The sequence below is a fragment of the Oncorhynchus nerka genome, linkage group LG28 (assembly GCF_034236695.1).
Source record: "Oncorhynchus nerka isolate Pitt River linkage group LG28, Oner_Uvic_2.0, whole genome shotgun sequence".
Lineage (NCBI taxonomy): Eukaryota > Metazoa > Chordata > Actinopteri > Salmoniformes > Salmonidae > Oncorhynchus > Oncorhynchus nerka.
In genome coordinates, this window is record NC_088423.1 from 38,501,435 (window position 1) to 38,521,300 (window position 19,866).

General features: G+C 40.1%; 1 protein-coding gene across 2 annotated transcripts in view; it reads left to right on the top strand.

Annotated features, from left to right (window-relative positions):
* The window catches only part of LOC115113209 (receptor-type tyrosine-protein phosphatase epsilon-like), a 64,510-nt gene that overhangs the window by 21,579 nt on the left and 23,065 nt on the right, over window positions 1-19,866 (top strand). For both annotated transcript variants that reach the window (XM_029640589.2, XM_029640587.2), the window contains 3 exons: window positions 5,825-5,896; window positions 11,793-11,889; window positions 12,255-12,328. In XM_029640589.2, coding sequence (XP_029496449.2) covers window positions 5,825-5,896; window positions 11,793-11,889; window positions 12,255-12,328 — 243 coding nt within the window. The remainder of the gene's footprint in view (window positions 1-5,824; window positions 5,897-11,792; window positions 11,890-12,254; window positions 12,329-19,866) is intronic.

Below are 19,866 nucleotides of genomic sequence, written 5' to 3' on the forward strand. Positions count from 1 at the left end.
TAGACCTCTGCGCCACTCGGGAGCCACTAGTCTAGCCAATCTGATGAAATCTCTTTGAAATTGGAGACAAGGAAAGATTTCAAGGGCTGTAATGGATTGCTGTATTTTCGATACCTTTTTTATGCTTGGATACAATTGTGCAGTCCATGTATGTTTGCACCATGTCCATTGGTCAAGAACATACACAAAACATATTTCAATGCTCGCGGATACAGTATACATTGTCCTCTGACATTGGAACCCGCTAGATAGGTTTTAACAATGTATAAACCATACATTTTTTAATCCATTCATTACTGTGTGGCCTTTAGCTGGGTTCATCTGGGTTCTTGTCAGGTTGTATAACGTAACATTTTTCTTTATCCACATGTCAGAGTGGATATTTTGGTAACTAGGAATTAGGAATTCAAATGCATACTCTTCATCGGATGAAAGCGTCATTCAGTTGTGTGTGTGTGTGTGTGTGTGTGTGTGTGTGCATACATAAAATAGCTTTCAGGGCTTACTGAAGTAAAGTAACAATGAACATTAGGATTTTCCACTCAGGGTTATTGCTGGGATTAATATTTACCCACCTATCAGTGTTGCTGACGGTCAAACTAGATCAGAGGGGATTCATCACATTTAAACAGTTACTTTCACTTCATTTGACACACATACAGTACCAGTCAAACGTTTGGATGCACCTGCTCATTCAAGGGTTTTTCTTTATTTTTACTATTTTCTAAACTGTAGACTAATAAAAGTGAAGACATCAACTATGAAATAACACATAAGGAATCAGGAAGTAACCAAAAAAGTGTTAAACAAATCAAAATATATTTTATATTTTATATTCTTCAAAGTAGCCACCCTTTGCCTTGATGACAGCTTTGCACACTCTTGGCATTCTCTCAACCAGCTTCATGAGTTATTCACCTGGAATACATTTCAATTAACAGCTGTGCCTTGTTAAAAGTTCATTTGTGGAATTTCTTTCCTTCTTAATGTGTTTGAGCCAATCGTGTTGTGAGGGGTGGTATTCAGAAGATAGCCCTATTTGTTAAAAAACCAAGTCCATATTATGGTAAGAACAGCTCAAATAAGCAAAGAGAAAAGACAGTCCATCATTACTTTAAAACATGAATGTCAGTCAATCCGGAACATTTCAAGAACTTTGAAAGTTTCTTCAGGTGCAGTCGTAAAAACCATCATGCGCTATGATGAAACGGGCTCTCATGAGGACTGCCACAGGAAAGGAAGACCCAGAGTTACCTCTGCTGTAGAGGATACGTTCAGTAGAGTTACCAGCCTCAGAAATTGCAGCCCACATACAGTGGGGCAAAAAAGTATTTAGTCAGCCACCAATTGTGCAAGTTCTCCCACTTAAAAAGATGAGAGAGGCCTGTAATTTTCATCATAGGTACACTTCAACTATGACAGACAAAATGAGAGAAAAAAAATCCAGAAAATCACATTGTAGGACTTTTAATGAATTTATTTGCAAATTATGGTGGAAAATAAGTAAGCAGAGACCAGATGGGATGGTGTATTGCTGCAGAATGCTGTAGTAGGCGTGCTGGTTAAGTGTCCTTTGAATTCTAAACAAATCACATACAGTGTCACCAGCAAAGCACCCCCACACTATCACACCTCCTCCTCCATGCTTCACTGTGAGAACCACACATATATAAATCATCCGTTCACCTACTCTGCGTCTCACAAACAGATGGCGATTGGAACCAAAAATCAAAAGGACAGGTTTCCACTGGTCTAATGTCCATTGCTCGTGTTTCTTGGCCCAAGCAAGTCTCTTCTTATTATTGGTGTCCTTTTGTAGTGGTTTCTTTGCAGCACTTTGACCATGAAGGCCTGATTCACGGTGTCTCCTCTGAACAGTTGATGTTTAGATGTGTCTCTTACTCTGTGATGCATTTACAGTCGCAAGAAAAAGTATGTGAACGCTTTGGAATTACCAGGATTTCTGCATAAATTTGACATAAAATTTCACAACAATAAATTAACTAAAACTAATAACACACAAATTATTGTATTTTTCTTGTCTATTCTGAATACATAATTTAAACATTCACACTGTAGGTTGGGAAAAGTATGTGAACCCCTAGGCTAATGACTTCTCTAAAGCTAATTGGAGTCAGGAGTCAACTAACCGGAATTCAAAACAATGAGACGAGTTTGGAGATGTTGGTTAGAGCTTCCCTGCCCCATAAAAAAAACACTCACAAATTTTGAGTTTGCTATTCACAAGAAGCATTGCCTGATGAATCATGCCTCGAACAAAAGAGAAGACCTAAGATTAAGAATTGTTGCCTTGCATAAAGCTGGGAAGGGTTACAAAAGTATCTCTAAAAGTCAGTCCATGGTAAGACAAATTGTCTATAAATTGAGAAATTTCAGCACTGTTGCTAATCTCCCTAGGAGTGGCCGTCCTGCAAAGATGACTGCAAGAGCACAACACAGAAGGCTCAATGAGTTTAAGAAGAATCCTAGAGTGTCAGCTAAAGACTTACAGAAATCCCTGGAAGATGCTAGCATCTCTGTTGACGAGTCTACAATCCGTAAAACACAAAACAAGAATGATGTTCATGGGAGGATTCAATGGAAAAAGCCATGGCTGTCCAAAAAAACAGTACTGCAAGTTCGCAAAATAAGTTCGCCACAGCGCTACTGGCAAAATATTCTTTGGACAAATTAAACTAAAGTTGTGTTGTTTGTAAGGAACACACAACACTGTGTGTGGAGAAAAAAAGGCACAGCACACCAAAATCAAAACCTCATCTCAACTGTAAACTATGGTGGAGAGAGCATCATGGTTTGGGGCTGCTTTGCTGCCCCAGGGCCGGGACAGCTTGCTATCATCGATGGAAAAATGTATTCCCAAGTTTATCAAGACATTTTGCAGGAGAATGTAAGGCTATCTGTCTGCCAATTGAAGCTCTACAGAAGTTAGGTGATGCAACAGGACAACAACCCAAAAGACAGAAGTAAATCAACAACGGAATGGCTTGAACAGAAGAAAATACGCCTTCTGGAGTGGCCCAGTCAGTCCTGACCTTCTGGAGTGGCCCAGTCCTGACCTCAACCCGATTGAGATGCTGTGGCATGACCTCAAGAGAGAGGTTCACATCAGACATCCCAAGAATATTGTGGAACTGAAACAGTTTTGTAAAGAAGAATGGGTCAAATTCCTCCTGACCATTGTGAAGGTCTGATCCGCAACTACAGAAAACGTTTGGTTGAGGTTATTGCTGCCAAAGGAGGGTCAACCTGTTATTAAATTCAGGGGTTCACATACTTTTCCCGACCTGCACTTTACACAGTGTGTTCAATAAAGACATGAAAAAGTATAATTGTTTGTTTGTTATTAGTTTAAGCAGGATGTGTTTGTATATTGTTGTGACTTAGCCTTAATTTATGCAGAAATCCAAGTAATTCTAAAGGGTTCACATACTTTTTCTTGCCACTGTATTTGGGCTGCAATTTCTGAGGCTGGTAAATCTAGCGAACTTATCCTCTGCACAGAGGTAACTCTGGGTCTTCCTTTCCTGTGGCGGTCCTCAAAAGAGCCAGTTTCATTATAGCGCTTGATGGTTTTTACGACTGCAATTGAAGAAACTTGAAAAATTATTGACATTTTCCGCATTGACTGCCCTTCATGTCTTAAAGTAATGATGGATTGTTGTTTCTCTTTGCTTATTTGAGCTGTTCTTGCCATAATATGGACTTGGTCTTGTACCAAATAGGGCTATCTTGTGGCAAATTGTGGCTACTTTGAAGAATCTCAAATATACAATATATTTTTCATACTTTCTTCGTTACTACATGATTCCATTTCATAGTTTTGATTCCTTCACTATTATTCTACAATGTAGAAAATAATACAAATTGAATGAGTAGGTGTGTCCAAACTTTTGACTGGTACAGAGAGAGAGAGAGAGAGAGAGAGAGAGAGAGATGTGAATGAACTGAGAGAAAGCATGCAGGGAATTCTACACCATTAAAAATATAATTCTAATTGAAATACCTATTCAAATTTGGCTAAAACTAATTGAATGTGTTATTGAACTAATTGCACTTTATGGCAGTGATGTGTGGGGTCCACTTGCAAAACAATATTTCACCCAATGGGACAAACACCCTATTGAAACCCTGCATGCAGTTCTGTAAGATTCTCTTACATGTCCAGAGGAAAACTACAAACAATGCATGCGGGGCAGAATTAGGCCAAAATCCACTAATAATAAAAGCTCAAAATAGAGCAATTAAGTTTTGGAAACATCTCAAATACAGTGAACCCCTCTCATACCGGACAATTTACATTGACCCTCCCTTGTACACTGCTGCTACTCGCTGTTTGTTTGTTACCTATGCATAGTCATACTTTTTATTATCACTTTTTATTTTAGTCTACTTGGTAAATATTTTCTCCTTCTTGAACTGCACAGTTGGTTAAGGGCTTGTAAGTAAGCATTTCACGGTAAAGTCTAAACTTGTTATATTCGGCGCATATGGCAAATAAAGTTTTATTTGATGTCATTACCAAGCCCTGCAATGCCAAGAGCTGAGCAAAGAAAAGAGTCCCCACATCCAGCTGGTCCTGGGGCTGAGTTGACAAACCTGTTCTACTAACACACTGAAGCCTCAGGACCAGAACATCCAATCCATCAGATCAAAACAAATTATAACAGTCAAAACAAAACTACAGTACTTATTGGGAAACACAAGCACAAAGCTAAATCCAGTGCTATCTAGCCCTAAATCGACAGTACACCGTGGCAAACTATTTGACCATAAAAACCTTGACAAAGTACAGGCTCAGTGATCACAGCCTAGACACTGTTGGGGGAGGATGCAGAGAGCTGTGGGTTGGCAGCGCACTACATTTCTGCCTGTCATAAAATGAGGGACAGTGTCTGACAGACCAACCAACCTGAACATGTCCTCTATGCTTATTGTTATTGTTGAATGTATGGTTATTTTGACCCTTGGTTATTGTTGTTACTGTTGTCCCTTTGACAACATTGATTATTATTATTAATTATGTTAATATTGTAAATCTCCAAAGTAAGCTTTGGCAATATGTACATTGTTACATCATGCCAATAAAGCAAATATAATTCGAGAGAGAGAGAGAGAGAGAGAGAGAGAGAAAATTATTAACAATGGCAGTATTAATGATTATATATATATGCCATACAGCTTTGACTAAAACAGAGAATAAAGCGGTGCTCTCAAGTCTGCACATGGATAAAACTCTTAACAATAACTGTACTCTGGTTTAATACAGCCTATGCATCCTTGTAGTGCCTTCAGGCTACATAGAGTGACTCAATGGTAACAGGGGATTCCTCTTCCTTCAAAGTGATTGTTCTGAGAAAAGGATATTTCTCATTCGGTTTTCACTGTTTCTCACTCCCTCCTATCCAAGCGCTGCTCATTGCTATGTGAGATGTACATCTCTTGAGCTTATGTTTAGCTTTGCTCCAGTCTGTCTAGGACTACAGGGGATCTGGTTTCTGTTGTCTATGAGATAATGCTGCCTGTTTGGACATTGATATGTGTATTTTAGGGATATGAGGTCAGAGGAGATGCACCATGCTGCTATGTGGATATGCTCGGACAGGACAGGAAACTGATAGGCTATAAGGAGTTACAGAATCAGACAGACAGAGGGCATCATCCTCTTATTTACACTGACAACACTGACATCATCAGGCCAGAATTTGTTTGTATCGTGGGCGCCCTCTAGTGGAATTTAGTTAGTGTATTATTTTATTTTTTTACAGCATTATGTATTCACTCATGTTCTGTTTTATCTCCACAGTCACAATGGTGTTGTTTCTGACTGCAACTATAATAACCTTGAATAACTCCTCTCATGAGAACCAGACTACAGGTAAGTAACTTTCATAAGAATAGGGAATCAAACAGGGCCTTGTTTCCCAGTTGCGATGTAACTTAAGCATTTCAATGATCTTACCAGATGCATCGTAATTCACGAGTCAACTTTTTAAGAGTGTTTCCCAAACAAGCATGTAGAGAGAACGTTCGTTAAGTGCAATGTTAGAACATCTGACGATACTGATAGGATCGAAAGAAAAGCAGAGCTGCTCTCGGATCAGCTTTCTCCATTCAAATCGTACCTTAGCATTATAATTATCCCAAAATACTAACGACAGATCAGCTCCTAGAGATATATTACCACTTATGGCTGCAGATATAGATGCAGCTTATTCTAAATGCTGAACCTATCATTTCAGTATTCATTAGGATCTCCATTAGCTGCTGCCAAGGCTTTGTGCGTGTGTCTGCATTGTGCTGTGAGGTGTTGTTTTGTCTGTTTTCTTATTTTACTGCTCGCTTGAGAGTTACTTGATGTGGAAGAGAGTTACATGTAGTCATGGCTCTATGTTGTACTGTGCATTTCTCAGAGTCTGTTCTGGACTTGGGGACTGTGACCCAAAAGGGTTCTACCTGGAACTAAAAAGGGTTCCACCTGGAACCAAAAAGGGTTCTCATATGGGGACAGCCTAAGAACCCTTTTGGTACCCTTCTTTATAAGAATGTGGGTGTCTGAGCTATGTGTTCCCAGTTCGTACAGACATTTCAGTGCTTTCAACACATCAATACCTCTCACAAAGACAAGTAGTGATACAGTCAATCTCTCCTCTACTTTGAGCCAAAATATTGACATGCATGTTATTGATATTAGCCCTCCGAGTACATCTAGCCCTTCCTGCAGTCATTTGACCAAATCGCCATCTATTGGCCTCATTGGTGGAATACAATTAATATTTGTCATAATTTAATAAACATAAGTTCAAAAACCTTCCGAAAACCCGGTCTTTCTATATCAAACACATTTGTAGGGTTGAATATTAACTATAATGAACTTATCCACTGCAGCAGAGGTAACTCTGGGTCTTCCTTTCCTGTGGTGGTCATCATGAGAGGCAGTTTCATTATAGCGCTTGATGTTTTTTGCGACTGCACTTGACGAAACATTCAAAGTTCTTGATTTTTTTTCATTGACTGATTTCCATGTCTTAAAGTAATGATCGATTGTCGTTTCTCTTTGCTTATTTGAGCTCTTCTTGCCATAATATGGACTTGGTCTTTAACCAAATAGGGCTATCTTCTGTATACCACCCCTACCTTGTCACAACACAACGGATTGGCTCAAACACATTAAGAAGGAAAGAAATTCCACAAATGAACTTTTAACAAGGTACACCTGTTAATTGAAATGCATTCCAGTTGACTACCTCATTAAGCTGATTGAACAAATGCCAATAGTGTTTAAAGCTGTCATCAAGGCAAAGGGTGGAATCTCAAATATAAATTATGTTTTGATTTGTTTCACACTTCTTTGGTTACGACATGGTTCCATATGTGTTATTTCATAGTTTTGATAGTTTCATAGTTTTGTCTTCACTATTGTTCTGCAATGTAGAAAATATAAACAATAAAGTTCAAACTTGGAATGAGTAGGTGTGTCCAAATATTTGACTGGTACTGAACATCGAATCTTCGTTATCATTTACAAGCAAAATATCCTGTTGACGGCAGCAATACAAGTAACGTTAATAGTAGCAATAGAGGACATCTTTGGCAAGCTAGAAGAGTGTGCGCGCTGGAGGCCTATGGACAAGTCGACGAGCAGTGAGCTAACACTGTGGAGGTCAAAGGCTTGGGATATTATTTGGATAGGATCAGACGACTCAACGTATGAGTTACCCTCGAGCCATCGTCGTTACAAAAATACACAAGCTGTATGAAAGCGAGAGGGCTACGAAAGCGGAGGAGTTGAAACATGCAATGGCTGTTGCTCTCACAGGAGACCACTGGACTTCTGTCTGTATACACAACTACCTTGGGGTTACTGCGCACCGCATCAATAAAAACTGGAAACTGCATTCACATGCTATGGCCATAATGAAGACAGAAGACAGTCACTATGCTGAAACGTGCGCTCGGCATTTCATGGATCTAGCAAAGCAGTGGAACATTGAAAACAAAGTTACCACAGTTTGCACAGACAGTGCACGGAACATAATTGCAGCTTCGAGACATATGCCTTTTGAACACCTGCCCTGCATCGCACACAGTCTCCAAATGTCCATCACAGTGTCCCTACAGAACAGCGGTGTCACGTTCTGACCTTAGTTCCTTTGTTTTGTCTTTGTTTTTGTATGGTCAGGGCGTGAGTTGGGGTGGGCAGTCTATGTTTGTTTTTCTATGTTGGTTTTTGTGTTCGACCTAGTATGGTTCTCAATCAGAGGCAGGTGTCGTTAGTTGTCTCTGATTGAGAATCATACTTAGGTAGCCTTTTTCCACCTGGGTTTTGTGGGTGTTTATTGTGTCTTTGTGTTACATGTGTATGTCACCAGATAGGACTGGTTTGTTTTGTTCATTTTGTTTTGATTCAGTGTTCAGTGTTTCCTTTAATTAAAATGATGAACACTTACCACGCTGCGCTTTGGTCCTCCTCTCTTTCTCCCGAAGACGATCATTACATGCCCTAGCCAAGTGCCGAACAGCCCACCAAACGCTGCATTGCTATGACCGCAGCAAGTTGCAAATGGGCTAAAGAAGGAGTTATTCACACAAGATGTCACCACAAGATGGACCTCCACTCTGGAAATGATAAAGCCTCTGGCCCAACAGAAAACGAACATCACCATGCCAATCACAGCTGAACTGGAGAAACTGTAGAAGCTGGAGGCACTATGGGAGCCCTGCAGGTAATATTCTTTATCTCTATATTAGTGTTACAATAAGATGTGGTGTGTGTGTCTGTGTGAGAGAGTCTGTGTGTAACAAGCCTCTCACAATTGACTGAAGTAATTTTGAATTATCTTTCACTGCAGGTACTTGACTGAACTTCTGATATGGAGAGAAGTACATTTCCTGCTCTGTGGTGTTGCCTGCTTTGTGTCATCTCCTTCGGGTGATGGAGAGTTCTGATGATGACCCTGCCTACATGGAAAGATTCAAGCTGACATTCACAACAGACCTGGAGAAACGCAAGGAAAACACCAACCTCACATGGCTGAAGATCGCCATAGCTCTCAACCCAAGGTTTAAAGACCTGAAGTGCCTTCCCAGATCTGAGAAGGGTGAGGTGTGGGCTTTGTTCAGCAACTTTCTGAAGGAAGAGAGGCCTGCCCAGCAACCTGATAAAGCAACAGAGTCAGAGCCACCAAAAAAGAAAGCTGCCCTTTTGTTGAATTCTTCTGAGTCGGACTCTGATGAAGAGGAGGAGTTCATTGAGAAATGTGTAGAGCGTTACAAGGCAGAGCCCAGCATCAACATGGAGGATTGTCCACTACAGTGGTGGTCAGGGCATGCAGGGGCACACACCAGGCTGGCCTGCATTGCACGGAGGTCCCTGGCAACGCCTGCTACATCAGTACCTTGTGAGAGGTTGTTTTCACTCTCTGGGCATATTGTGCAAAAGTAAAGAGCAGCTTTATCATCTGAAAATGTCAACAGTCTCGTTTGTCTTTGGAACTGGCTCAGTGAAAAGAAACAGGAGGACGACTGTGTGCTTGTTTAACTATTCTTGTGGGGACATATGGTCTCCACAATAATAGTAAACAAATAAAAAAATTGACCAACTGGGGACATCAGAACTAGGGTTGGGTTTAGGATTCGGTGCTAGGTTAGGGTTTTGTGTTAAGGTTAGGGAAAATAGGATTTTGAATGGGACTGAATTGTGTCCCCCCCCAAGGTTACCTGTACAAGAATGTGTGTTTGAGAGAGCGTAAGTTACAGGACTTTTCCATCTATTTCTCCCCAATTTTGTGATATCCAATTGCAGCGATGAGACAAGATCGCAACTCCCCAACGGACTCGGGAGAGGCGAAGGTCAAGTCATGAGTCCACATGAACTGCTGAACCGCACTCCTTAACACCTGCCCGCTTAACTTGGAAGCCAGCCGCACAAATGTGTCGGAGGAATCACTGTTCAACTGACGAAAAAGTCAGCCTGCAGGCACACGGCCTGCCACAAGGAGTCGCTAGAGCACGATGAGCCCCCCCCCCCAACCAAACCCTCCCCTAACCCTGACGACACTGGGAAAACTGTGCACTGCCCTATGGTATTTATGTTCACTGCTGGTTGTGACACAGCCTGGGGTGATGCAGTGCCTTAGACAGCTGCAATTAATTATTTTAATTGTTTGACAGCCATAATATATATTTATTTTCAAGTTTCAAAAAAGTTCCTGACCTCTAGTTACACATGAAATATATTGAGGAAAATATTACAGACAGCAGCCTAGGATTAGCTAAATAGAATTCAATGGAATGAACATAAAATGTATGTTAATGTGATTGAAATATATAGGCCTACCTGCCCTATAATGTATTTATCTTTTGCAGTAATCTACATTTTCATTTGAAGCATAATTTTATTATTTGCTTGTATTTGTAGTCAACTTCGTTAGAGACAGATATAGCTCTTGTTTCTGTGTTTAGCGTATATCTTCTGTGTATGAAGTGATGCGTAAGGGGGAAAAAAAGCATCTGACGACGCACTTAGCTGTTCTACGGGTGGTCTGAATCGCATCTCTGCATGTCTGGCAGACATATCAGTGTGGATGACGGATCACCACCTCAAGCTGAACCTCGGCAAGACGGAGCTGCTCTTCCTCCCGGGGAAGGACTGCCCATTCCATGATCTCGCCATCACGGTTGACAACTCCATTGTGTCCTCCTCCCAGAGCGCTAAGAACCTTGGCGTGATCCTGGACAACACCCTGTCGTTCTCAACTAACATCAAGGCGGTGGCCCGTTCTTGTAGGTTCATGCTCTACAACATCCGCAGAGTACGACCCTGCCTCACACAGGAAGCAGCGCAGGTCCTAATCCAGGCACTTGTCATCTCCCGTCTGGATTACTGCAACTCGCTGTTGGCTGGGCTCCCTGCCTGTGCCATTAAACCCCTACAACTCATCCAGAACGCCGCAGCCCGTCTGGTGTTCAACCTTCCCAAGTTCTCTCACGTCACCCCGCTCCTCCGCTCTCTCCACTGGCTTCCAGTTGAAGCTCGCATCTGCTACAAGACCATGGTGCTTGCCTACGGAGCTGTGAGGGGAACGGCACCTCAGTACCTCCAGGCTCTGATCAGGCCCTACACCCAAACAAGGGCACTGCGTTCATCCACCTCTGGCCTGCTCGCCTCCCTACCACTGAGGAAGTACAGTTCCTGCGCAGCCCAGTCAAAACTGTTCGCTGCTCTAGCCCCCCAATGGTGGAACAAACTCCCTCACGACGCCAGGACAGCGGAGTCAATCACCACCTTCCGGAGACACCTGAAACCCCACCTCTTTCAGGAATACCTAGGATAGGATAAAGTAATCCTTCTCACCCCCCTTAAAAGATTTAGATGCACTATTGTAAAGTGGCTGTTCCACTGGATGTCTTAAGGTGAACGCACCAATTTGTAAGTCGCTCTGGATAAGAGCGTCTGCTAAATGACTTAAATGTAAATGTAAATGTCTGAGGCAGTCGGTAAATAGAAAGTGTTTAAGTGCATTTTTAGTAACTATGGTTTTGGGAAACAACTCGGCTACTAAAGATGGTTCTAGCGATGAGCTTAACGCTAGGAAGGCTCTGGGAAACGAGGCCCAGAACAATCAGCATACATTAACTCGATCCTAAATGTTAAGAATTGCACTGGGCATGTCTAACAATTATCTATTTAAATGGGTGCATATAGATGTGAAAATATTGACAACACTTGTATGTGTAGTATACAAAATAATATATTTATCTTTGTTTCCCAGAAAACCCCACCTCCCAGGGTGCCCATGTACTTTCCTATATGCTGGTCGTCTCTCTTCTTCTCATCATCATCGTTCTCCCGACAGTATACTTCCTAAGGTAACAAACACTGGGTGGCTTCACCTCACCCCCATCCTTTCCTTTATCATCAGCCCAGCCCACCCCCACTGTGTGTGTGGGTGGAAAGTGTTCCAACAACTGCTCTTCCAGTAAAACAGAAAACAAATGCCTAGCTAGGTCATATTATACCATGCTCTCTCTGTCACTCACTCACTCCTCTCTCAGAGGTGAGGATACTCTGTGCTTCTCATGAGAAAGAACAGCTTTCAGTACAGATGGTGGGTTTTTATTTCTTCTGACTTGTTGAGCTGAAATATTCTCTTTCATCGGTTATGGTCGGATAACATTTTAGTTCTTTCCTCTTTTGTTTCCTTTTCCTCTTCTCTGTCACAATCTCTGGTTAGGTTTAGAAACCACAGGAAGGCTATTGTCACCTCAGTTGATAAGAAGATTCCAAATGGCTTCTTGGAAGATCAAGGTACGTCTCACAACTTCACTTTTCCTCATACAGTACATCTTATGTATAGGACTGTTGCGGTAACTATTACCACCACACCGGCAGTCATGAGTCTTGACCACAGTAAAATTCCACTTGACCGTTGACTCACAATAATCTCCTCTTATGCACTCTAGCCATGCGTTAGTAGTACCCAACTCGCGAACGATCATCCGTTTCTAATGGCCTGGTACTCAGGGCTCAGGGTTGTATTGTCATCTGACATCAACGTGAAAGCAATTGAAAATCACATCATATACTTATCATCAAAAGAGTATGTGCTTTTAAAATTCACCTCACTAATGATCAATTTGAAGAAAGAAGTTCAACAACCGGTTGAAACTGATTGTAAAACATGGTTGATGTTTCAAAGCCTAACACAACAAAATGGACAGCGCTTTCGAAAGTGATTGATGATTAATTCAAAACATCCATATGTGACCTGTTTTAGGAAACTAGGCGTATGTCGCGGGTCACAACTTCACAGGAGAGCCGTTTAAACGTAAACTTTTTTATTTGTCAAAATGTGTTTTTTGGCAGAAATGCCTTCTCGAACATGTGAACTTTCATGTGCCTTATTAACAAACTTGTATGCCATCTGTAATTACAAATTAAATTGTTAAATTACGAGCCTAGTTGGTTTAGCCATAGAAAAAGCCAGCAACCTTCCCACTAGCTATGATTGGCTGAGATGATGAGTGGGCTGGACATGCCGAGAGAAGTTTGGATTGGTCTGCTATATAGCACGCTTCTGTCTATTTGAGCTGGTCAGTATGTCTAGGTAATCCTGTCTAACGCTGCTTTTAAAAATGTATTTTGTATTAAAACTGCTTAAGTGTTGCTCTCTACTTTCTGGAGGACTGAGTTTTGAAATCAATGGACTTTGAGTATGATAGCTAAGGAGATGGAGAAAACACATGTTTCCGAATTACATCTTCAAACTAAGGGCAACCATGGCATCCGACAGGAGACTCGTCCAACCATGAATGATGTTTATGGGTAAGATAGTCTAGCTAGCCACTGTTGACTAACCCCATTCCGTACAAATGTGTGCAACCGCGGCAATCAAACGAGGCTGCAATGAAAACTAATGGGACTGTAGCAGCTGGCATCAAAATCTGGGGTGTGAACTACGTTTCTATTCAAGCATTGGTTGACATGGTAATGGTCCGGTAGTATTGGAGAAAACCCCTCTGACACAGTACGTTAAATTGTGACGTGTCATGACGTAACATACAGCACGCATAATGCAACTAATTCTGTGTCAACTGAATGCATAATTTTTTTTGCTTTATCACAGCAAGCCACCATGACTCTCAAAAGCCGCGACTGCCTCTGTTTACTTCTGAAGATAACTTTAGCACCGCCCTAAACCCAATCCAATTTCGACACAAACCTTCAAATAGCTATGCAATTACACATTATATATACTCTTTATAATGTTTTATTTACATTTTAGAGGTGATTTGGACAGATCGGATGAAAAAGCTGTTTCCCCACATGGCTCATCTCCCCTTTCCCTGTCACAAAGTAGGTTTCGCTTCCCCACCCACCATTTTTTTAAAGACCCGACGGAACTCATTGCCTTCTTCAGTTATGCAGAGACGAGCAGCATGAAGGTCTCATCATTGATTTTGCTGGAAAGGGGAGACATTGTGCTTTACAATGGTATTCATATTACAGTTGACCTGAAAATATTACATTTTTGGGCTCTAAAATAAGGTCAATTGTACTTTACAGTGAATTAGCTAACTATACATTTTCAGATATTACACGTTTTAAATTGACAACCATTTGCTTGGCTAGCTATAGCATGATGTTAGCTAGCTAACATTGAACCTGGTTGGTTAGCCAACTGCAGATTCATGCAGGGTAGTAATGTCATGAGTTGTGATTATGGTTCATTGTTTACCTAGCTAGCTACATGTCTTAACCAAAGACTCCACTATCCAAGTAACCATTTCGGGTGCGTTCGTAAATTCAGTCTCGCCATCTACTCCGATTTTAGAGCACTCTTGTCTGAGTGTGCCAGAGAGAGCAGAATAGCAATCAATTTACTCAACACCCGTTGAATATGGCCGGTGTCAGTAAACGTCTGCAGAAAAGCGCAGTTCAATTGTTGCTAGCAGCATAGTTACAGTCACCAACGCTCTGGATAACATGAAAACAGCCTCACCAGCTCTGCCAGGGTGAGTAAAATGGTCAGGGTGGGGTGTTCTCTCATTATGTGTTTGGAATTAGTCAATTTTAGTCAGTTAGCTTGGTTGCTTGACTGCTGTTGTTAGTACATTCGGATCAACCCTTAAAGAGATGGGTGGGGATAAAGCTTAATAGGGTGTGAACGATGCTGAATGGGTGTAGACAAAGGGCTCTCCAATAGTAGTACCGAAACATTCAAAGGCCATTTTCTCAAAAGTGAGTATACAAGTTTATAAACTTTCAAAGCAAAATGACTTTCCCATTGTTTATCCACTGTAGTGTATGATATACCATTGGGTAGAGAGTCTCTACTTTTATCCAATGTAAAAGACTACATTTCAAATTTTGCTGCATAAGACCGATTATGAGCCGGTCGGCACCTATGCATATGCATTGGCCTATATATGCAAATATGACATGAACATAAGAATTCAGACACCTTAGTCATTACTCTGTTGAAGCACCTTTGGCAGTGATTACAGCCTCAAGGCTTCTTGTGTATGATGCTACTACATTGGCACACCTGTATTTGGAGAGTTTCTCCCATTCTTCTCTACAAATCCTCTCAAGCTCTGTCAGGTTGAATGGGGAGCTTCGCTACACAGCTATTTTCAGGTCTCCAGAGATGTTCGATTGGGTTCAAGTCTGGGCTCAAGATGGGCCACTCAAGGACATTCAGATACTTGTCCCAAAGCCAGTCCTGCATTGTCTTAGCTGTGTGCTATGGGTCATTGTCCTGTTGGAAGGTGAAACTTTGCCCCAGTCTGAGGTCCTGAGCCCTCTGGAGCAGCTTTTCATCAAATATCTCTCTGTACTTTGCGCCGTTCATCTTTCCCTCGATCCTGACTAGTCTCCCAGTGCTGCTGAAAAACATCCCCACAGCATGATGCTGCCACCACCATGCTTTACCTTAGGGATGGTGCCAGGTTTCCTGGAGATGTGAAGCTTGGTATTCGAGCCAAAGAGTTCAATCTTGGTTTCATCAGACCAGAGAATCTGGTTTCTCATGGTCTGAGAGTCCTTTAGAGTCCTTTAGAAGCCTGTAGACAAACTCCAAGCAGGCTGTCATGAGGAAAAAATACAGTTTAATACATTTTTTAATAAGGCTGTAACGTGACAAAATGTGGAAAAAGTCAGGGTCTAAATACTTTCAGAATGCACTGTATATAGACAGGTGTGTGCCTTTCCAAATCAGGTCCAATCAATTGGATTTACCACAGGTGGACTCCAATCAAGTTGTAGAAACATCTCAAGGATGATCAATAAAAACAGGATGCACCTGAGCTCAATTTCGAGTCTCATAGCAAAGGGTCTGAATACATATGTACATTTTAATACATTTGCAACAAAAAAAACTGTTCGTTGTAGATTGATGAGGGGAAAAAATTATTAAATCAATTTTAGAACAAGGCTGTAACGTAACAAAATGTGGAAAGGTCAAGGAGTCTGAATACAGTGCATTTGGAAAGAATATGTTCCAAAGGCACGCATCAGCGGCTTCTATGCTGGTGGCCTGGAGATGCTTAACGTGTTTGTTAATTAACGGCCAATTACCATGAGACCGGCAGGCTTTTGCATGACAATAACCGGCTGACATAATTTCATGACCGCCACAGCCCTAATTATGTATACAATATTTAATTTGAACCATTGAGTATGTGTTGTGGGATATGATGCAAGCCTTAGGTTGTGTGTACATAGTTCTTCTTGAATCTGTTCTCTAGATAAGTCGTCACAATCAAAACACAAAGTCACGTCTATTCTGTAGCGATATCCTACTGAAGGCATATTCTGCTATTGAGATCTGTCAAGATGAATTAACACGTCTAAAATGGTAGAAAATAATAAAATAATTCACTGTCTACCTTACCACATGCAGTTGAAGCAAAATTCATTGTAACTTTCTAACTTTGTAACTTTCTTTTTTAAAATTTTGTAATTAATCATTATAATTTATTACATTTGTGAAGCACTTTTCATTGTACACACTCTCAAAGTGCATAAAATACAATATTAAAGAAACCAAATAGCAAATAATGAACAACTAAACAGGTCAACTGACACAAAGAACACAGCTGATGCTACAAGGGACAACAAGTACACTAAGGAGCACAGCTCTCTCGCTCTTCTCTTCTCTCTCTCTCTCTATTGTCAAATTGTTTTATTTAATGTGTTTATTGTTTGTTTATCTTTTTTATGTATTTGTCAACAAGTTTATATATGTTTACAACAAGCAAGGGGAAGATATCAAAATTGGGGAATAATAACATATTGTACGGAATACTTTTGAAATGTGCTGAAGCCGTCTCTATAGTAATGCAAGGTCTCTTTCATGATCATGTGAAATGTCAATTCCTATGGAAATGATGGGATGTGTTCTTCAATTATGTTAAAGGTAATTATGATGCAACTATGAATGTGATACGATATGGATTACAATGATTAATATTAAGGCTATACGCACTACATAACACACAGACACTCAAACATGCAAATTGGCAGAGTTATTGTTTATTTGGAAGTAACACATAGTCTTACTCGTATACAGACTCATTATATCATAGCCAATATCATACACATCAACCTACTCAGATTTGTTACGCACAATTTGTCTTAATTTTCTAACATCTGTGGCATTGGCTCACAGGCAAACAGGCAAGGGAATAAAACAAATATCGCTAGAACCTTTTTCTTGAATCTTAAATATCAGACATTTGAAAGCTCTAGTTTTGACCTTCACAATACCTCTGATGTCAGTAACTTTACAAGCACTAATTATGGTCAATTTAGCCTGAATATTATCTAGTTATGCTAAGGGGTGAAATAAGTATAGCTAGTTATAATTGTAATGATTTGGCAGATTATAAAAAAATATCAGTCTTTACATGGCTATAAGAAAAGGAATATAACATACTGTTTACAGGAAACTCACTCTTCATCCTTAGATGAAGTTGAGTGGAAAAGGGATTGGGGTGGTGAGAGAATTTTCTGTCATGGACAAAGGAACTCAAAGGGTGTGATGATATTAATTAACAAACGTTTAGATCTGAATGTCCAAATAATCAGGAATGATTCGTAAGGAAGGTGGATCCCTTTGAATATGAAAGTGGACAAAAAAGCGATTTGGCTCATTATTCTATATGGTCCAAATCCGGATGATCCACACTTCTTCGAAAACATTTATTGAACTTACAGGCAACTATAACAGTGTTAAGTACCTCAATGAACCGTAAAGGTAATCACTCTACAAACTATCATCACATAAGGAAATCACAAATATTATGGACACATTAGAAATAGTGGATATTTGGAGACTAATAAACCCTGACCTAGTGAGGTCTACATGGAGGAGACTTAATCAAGCTAGTCGTCTTGACCACTTTCCTGTCTCTTTCTCTCTTGCATCAAAGATTTAAAACGTTTTAATAGGAGACAGAATGCGATCGGATCATCATCTAATTGGCATTCACACAACTCTTATAGATTTTCCACGTGAACAGGGATATTGGAAATGTAATCAAAGTTTACTGGAGGACAACTTATTTTTAACTGAGACAAAATCATTTATAACTGAATTTTTCCAGTATAATATAGGTTCAGAAAATCCTCTTATTGTTTGGGATACCTTTAAATGTAACTTCAGGGGTCATTCAATATTCATCAATAATAAAAGCAGTTTCTGGCTAAAGAAACGAGACTAACAAGGGAAATCCATAAACTAATAGTACAGGTACATAGCAATAAAAACGATACTACAGAGATACAAAATAAGTTAAGACAAAGACTTGAGGAACTTATTCAAGAACGATCTAATGTAATCTATTACAAGAATATAGCAAACTGGATGGAATGTGGAGAGAGATTATTAAAATTCTTCCTGAATCTCCAATACAGGAACGCTAACAAAAATAATTTGCAGAAACTCGTTACTGAAGACTGAGTCATCTATGATTCTCCAAATTATATTTTAAGAGGAAGCTAATTATTTTAGGTAGATGTTCTCTTTTCCGTCTCATCGTCTCCCACTGAATGAGGATTACGGTAAGGAATTATTTCCAAATAATATGGAAAATGAACAAATGTATCGAAAGATCAGTGTGAAGGCCAAATTACAGAGGAATAACTTTTTGAGGCTATAAAATCCTTTCAGTCTGGAAAAACCCCAGGGCTTGATGGCATACCAGTAGAGGTATATCAAGTATTTTTGTATATACTAAAAGCTCCATTGTTAGATTGCTTTAACTACTCCTATAGAAATGGTAGTCTGTCAGGTAGGTCTGATTTCTCTATTATTAAAACAAGACCCAGATGGCATATAAACACCCGGTCTATCTAAAAAAAACTGAAGGCCCCTTACACTTCAATGTTGTGATGCAAAAATACTATTAAATGTATAGCACTCAGAATTAAAAGGGTTTTACAAGGTATTGTTCATCCTGATCAGACAGTTATTTTACATGGGCGATACATTGGAGATAATATACGACAACTACTAGAAATAATAGAACATCGTGAAACATATAAGAAGCCAGGAATGGTATTTATAGCGGATTTTGAAATGGCATTTGATAAAGTAAGACTGAATTTTATTTAATAATGCCTGGATTTTTAAAAATTTTGGTGATTCTCTTATAAAATGGGTAAAAGTAATGTATAGCAACCAGAGGTGTAAAATAGTAAACAACAGCTACTTCTCAGAGTTTTGAATTGTCAAGAGGAGTTAAACAAGGGTGTCCGCTGTCACCATATCATTATGGCCATCGAAATGCTAGCTATAATAATCAGATCCAATAACGACATTAGAGGATTAAAAATCCAAGGCTTAAAAACGAAGGTGTCCATGTATGCCGATGACTCACGTTTTATGTTAAGTCCGCAAGCTAGATCCCTGCAATGTCTCGTTAACCTCTAGCGACGAGCAATCCCGTATCCGGGAGCATAATCATAGCCTCAAGTGCATTACCATAACGCAACGTTTCCTATTCATGAAAATCGTAAATGAAATGAAATAAATATATTGAAACATAAGCTTAGCCTTTTGTTAACAACACTGTCATATCAGATTTTCAAAATATGCGTTACAGCCAACGCTAGACAAGCATTTGTGTAAGTTTAGCATGGCATAATGCTATGCTAGGCTGTGCTGGCAGCAGGCAACATTTTCACAAAAATAAGAAAAGCAACCAAATTAAATCATTTACCTTTGAAGAACTTCAGATGCTTTCACTCAGGAGACTCCCAGTTAGATAGCAAATGTTCCTTTTTTCCAAAAATAATATTTTTGTAGGCGAAAAACGTCACGTTTGTTCATCCTGCTTGGC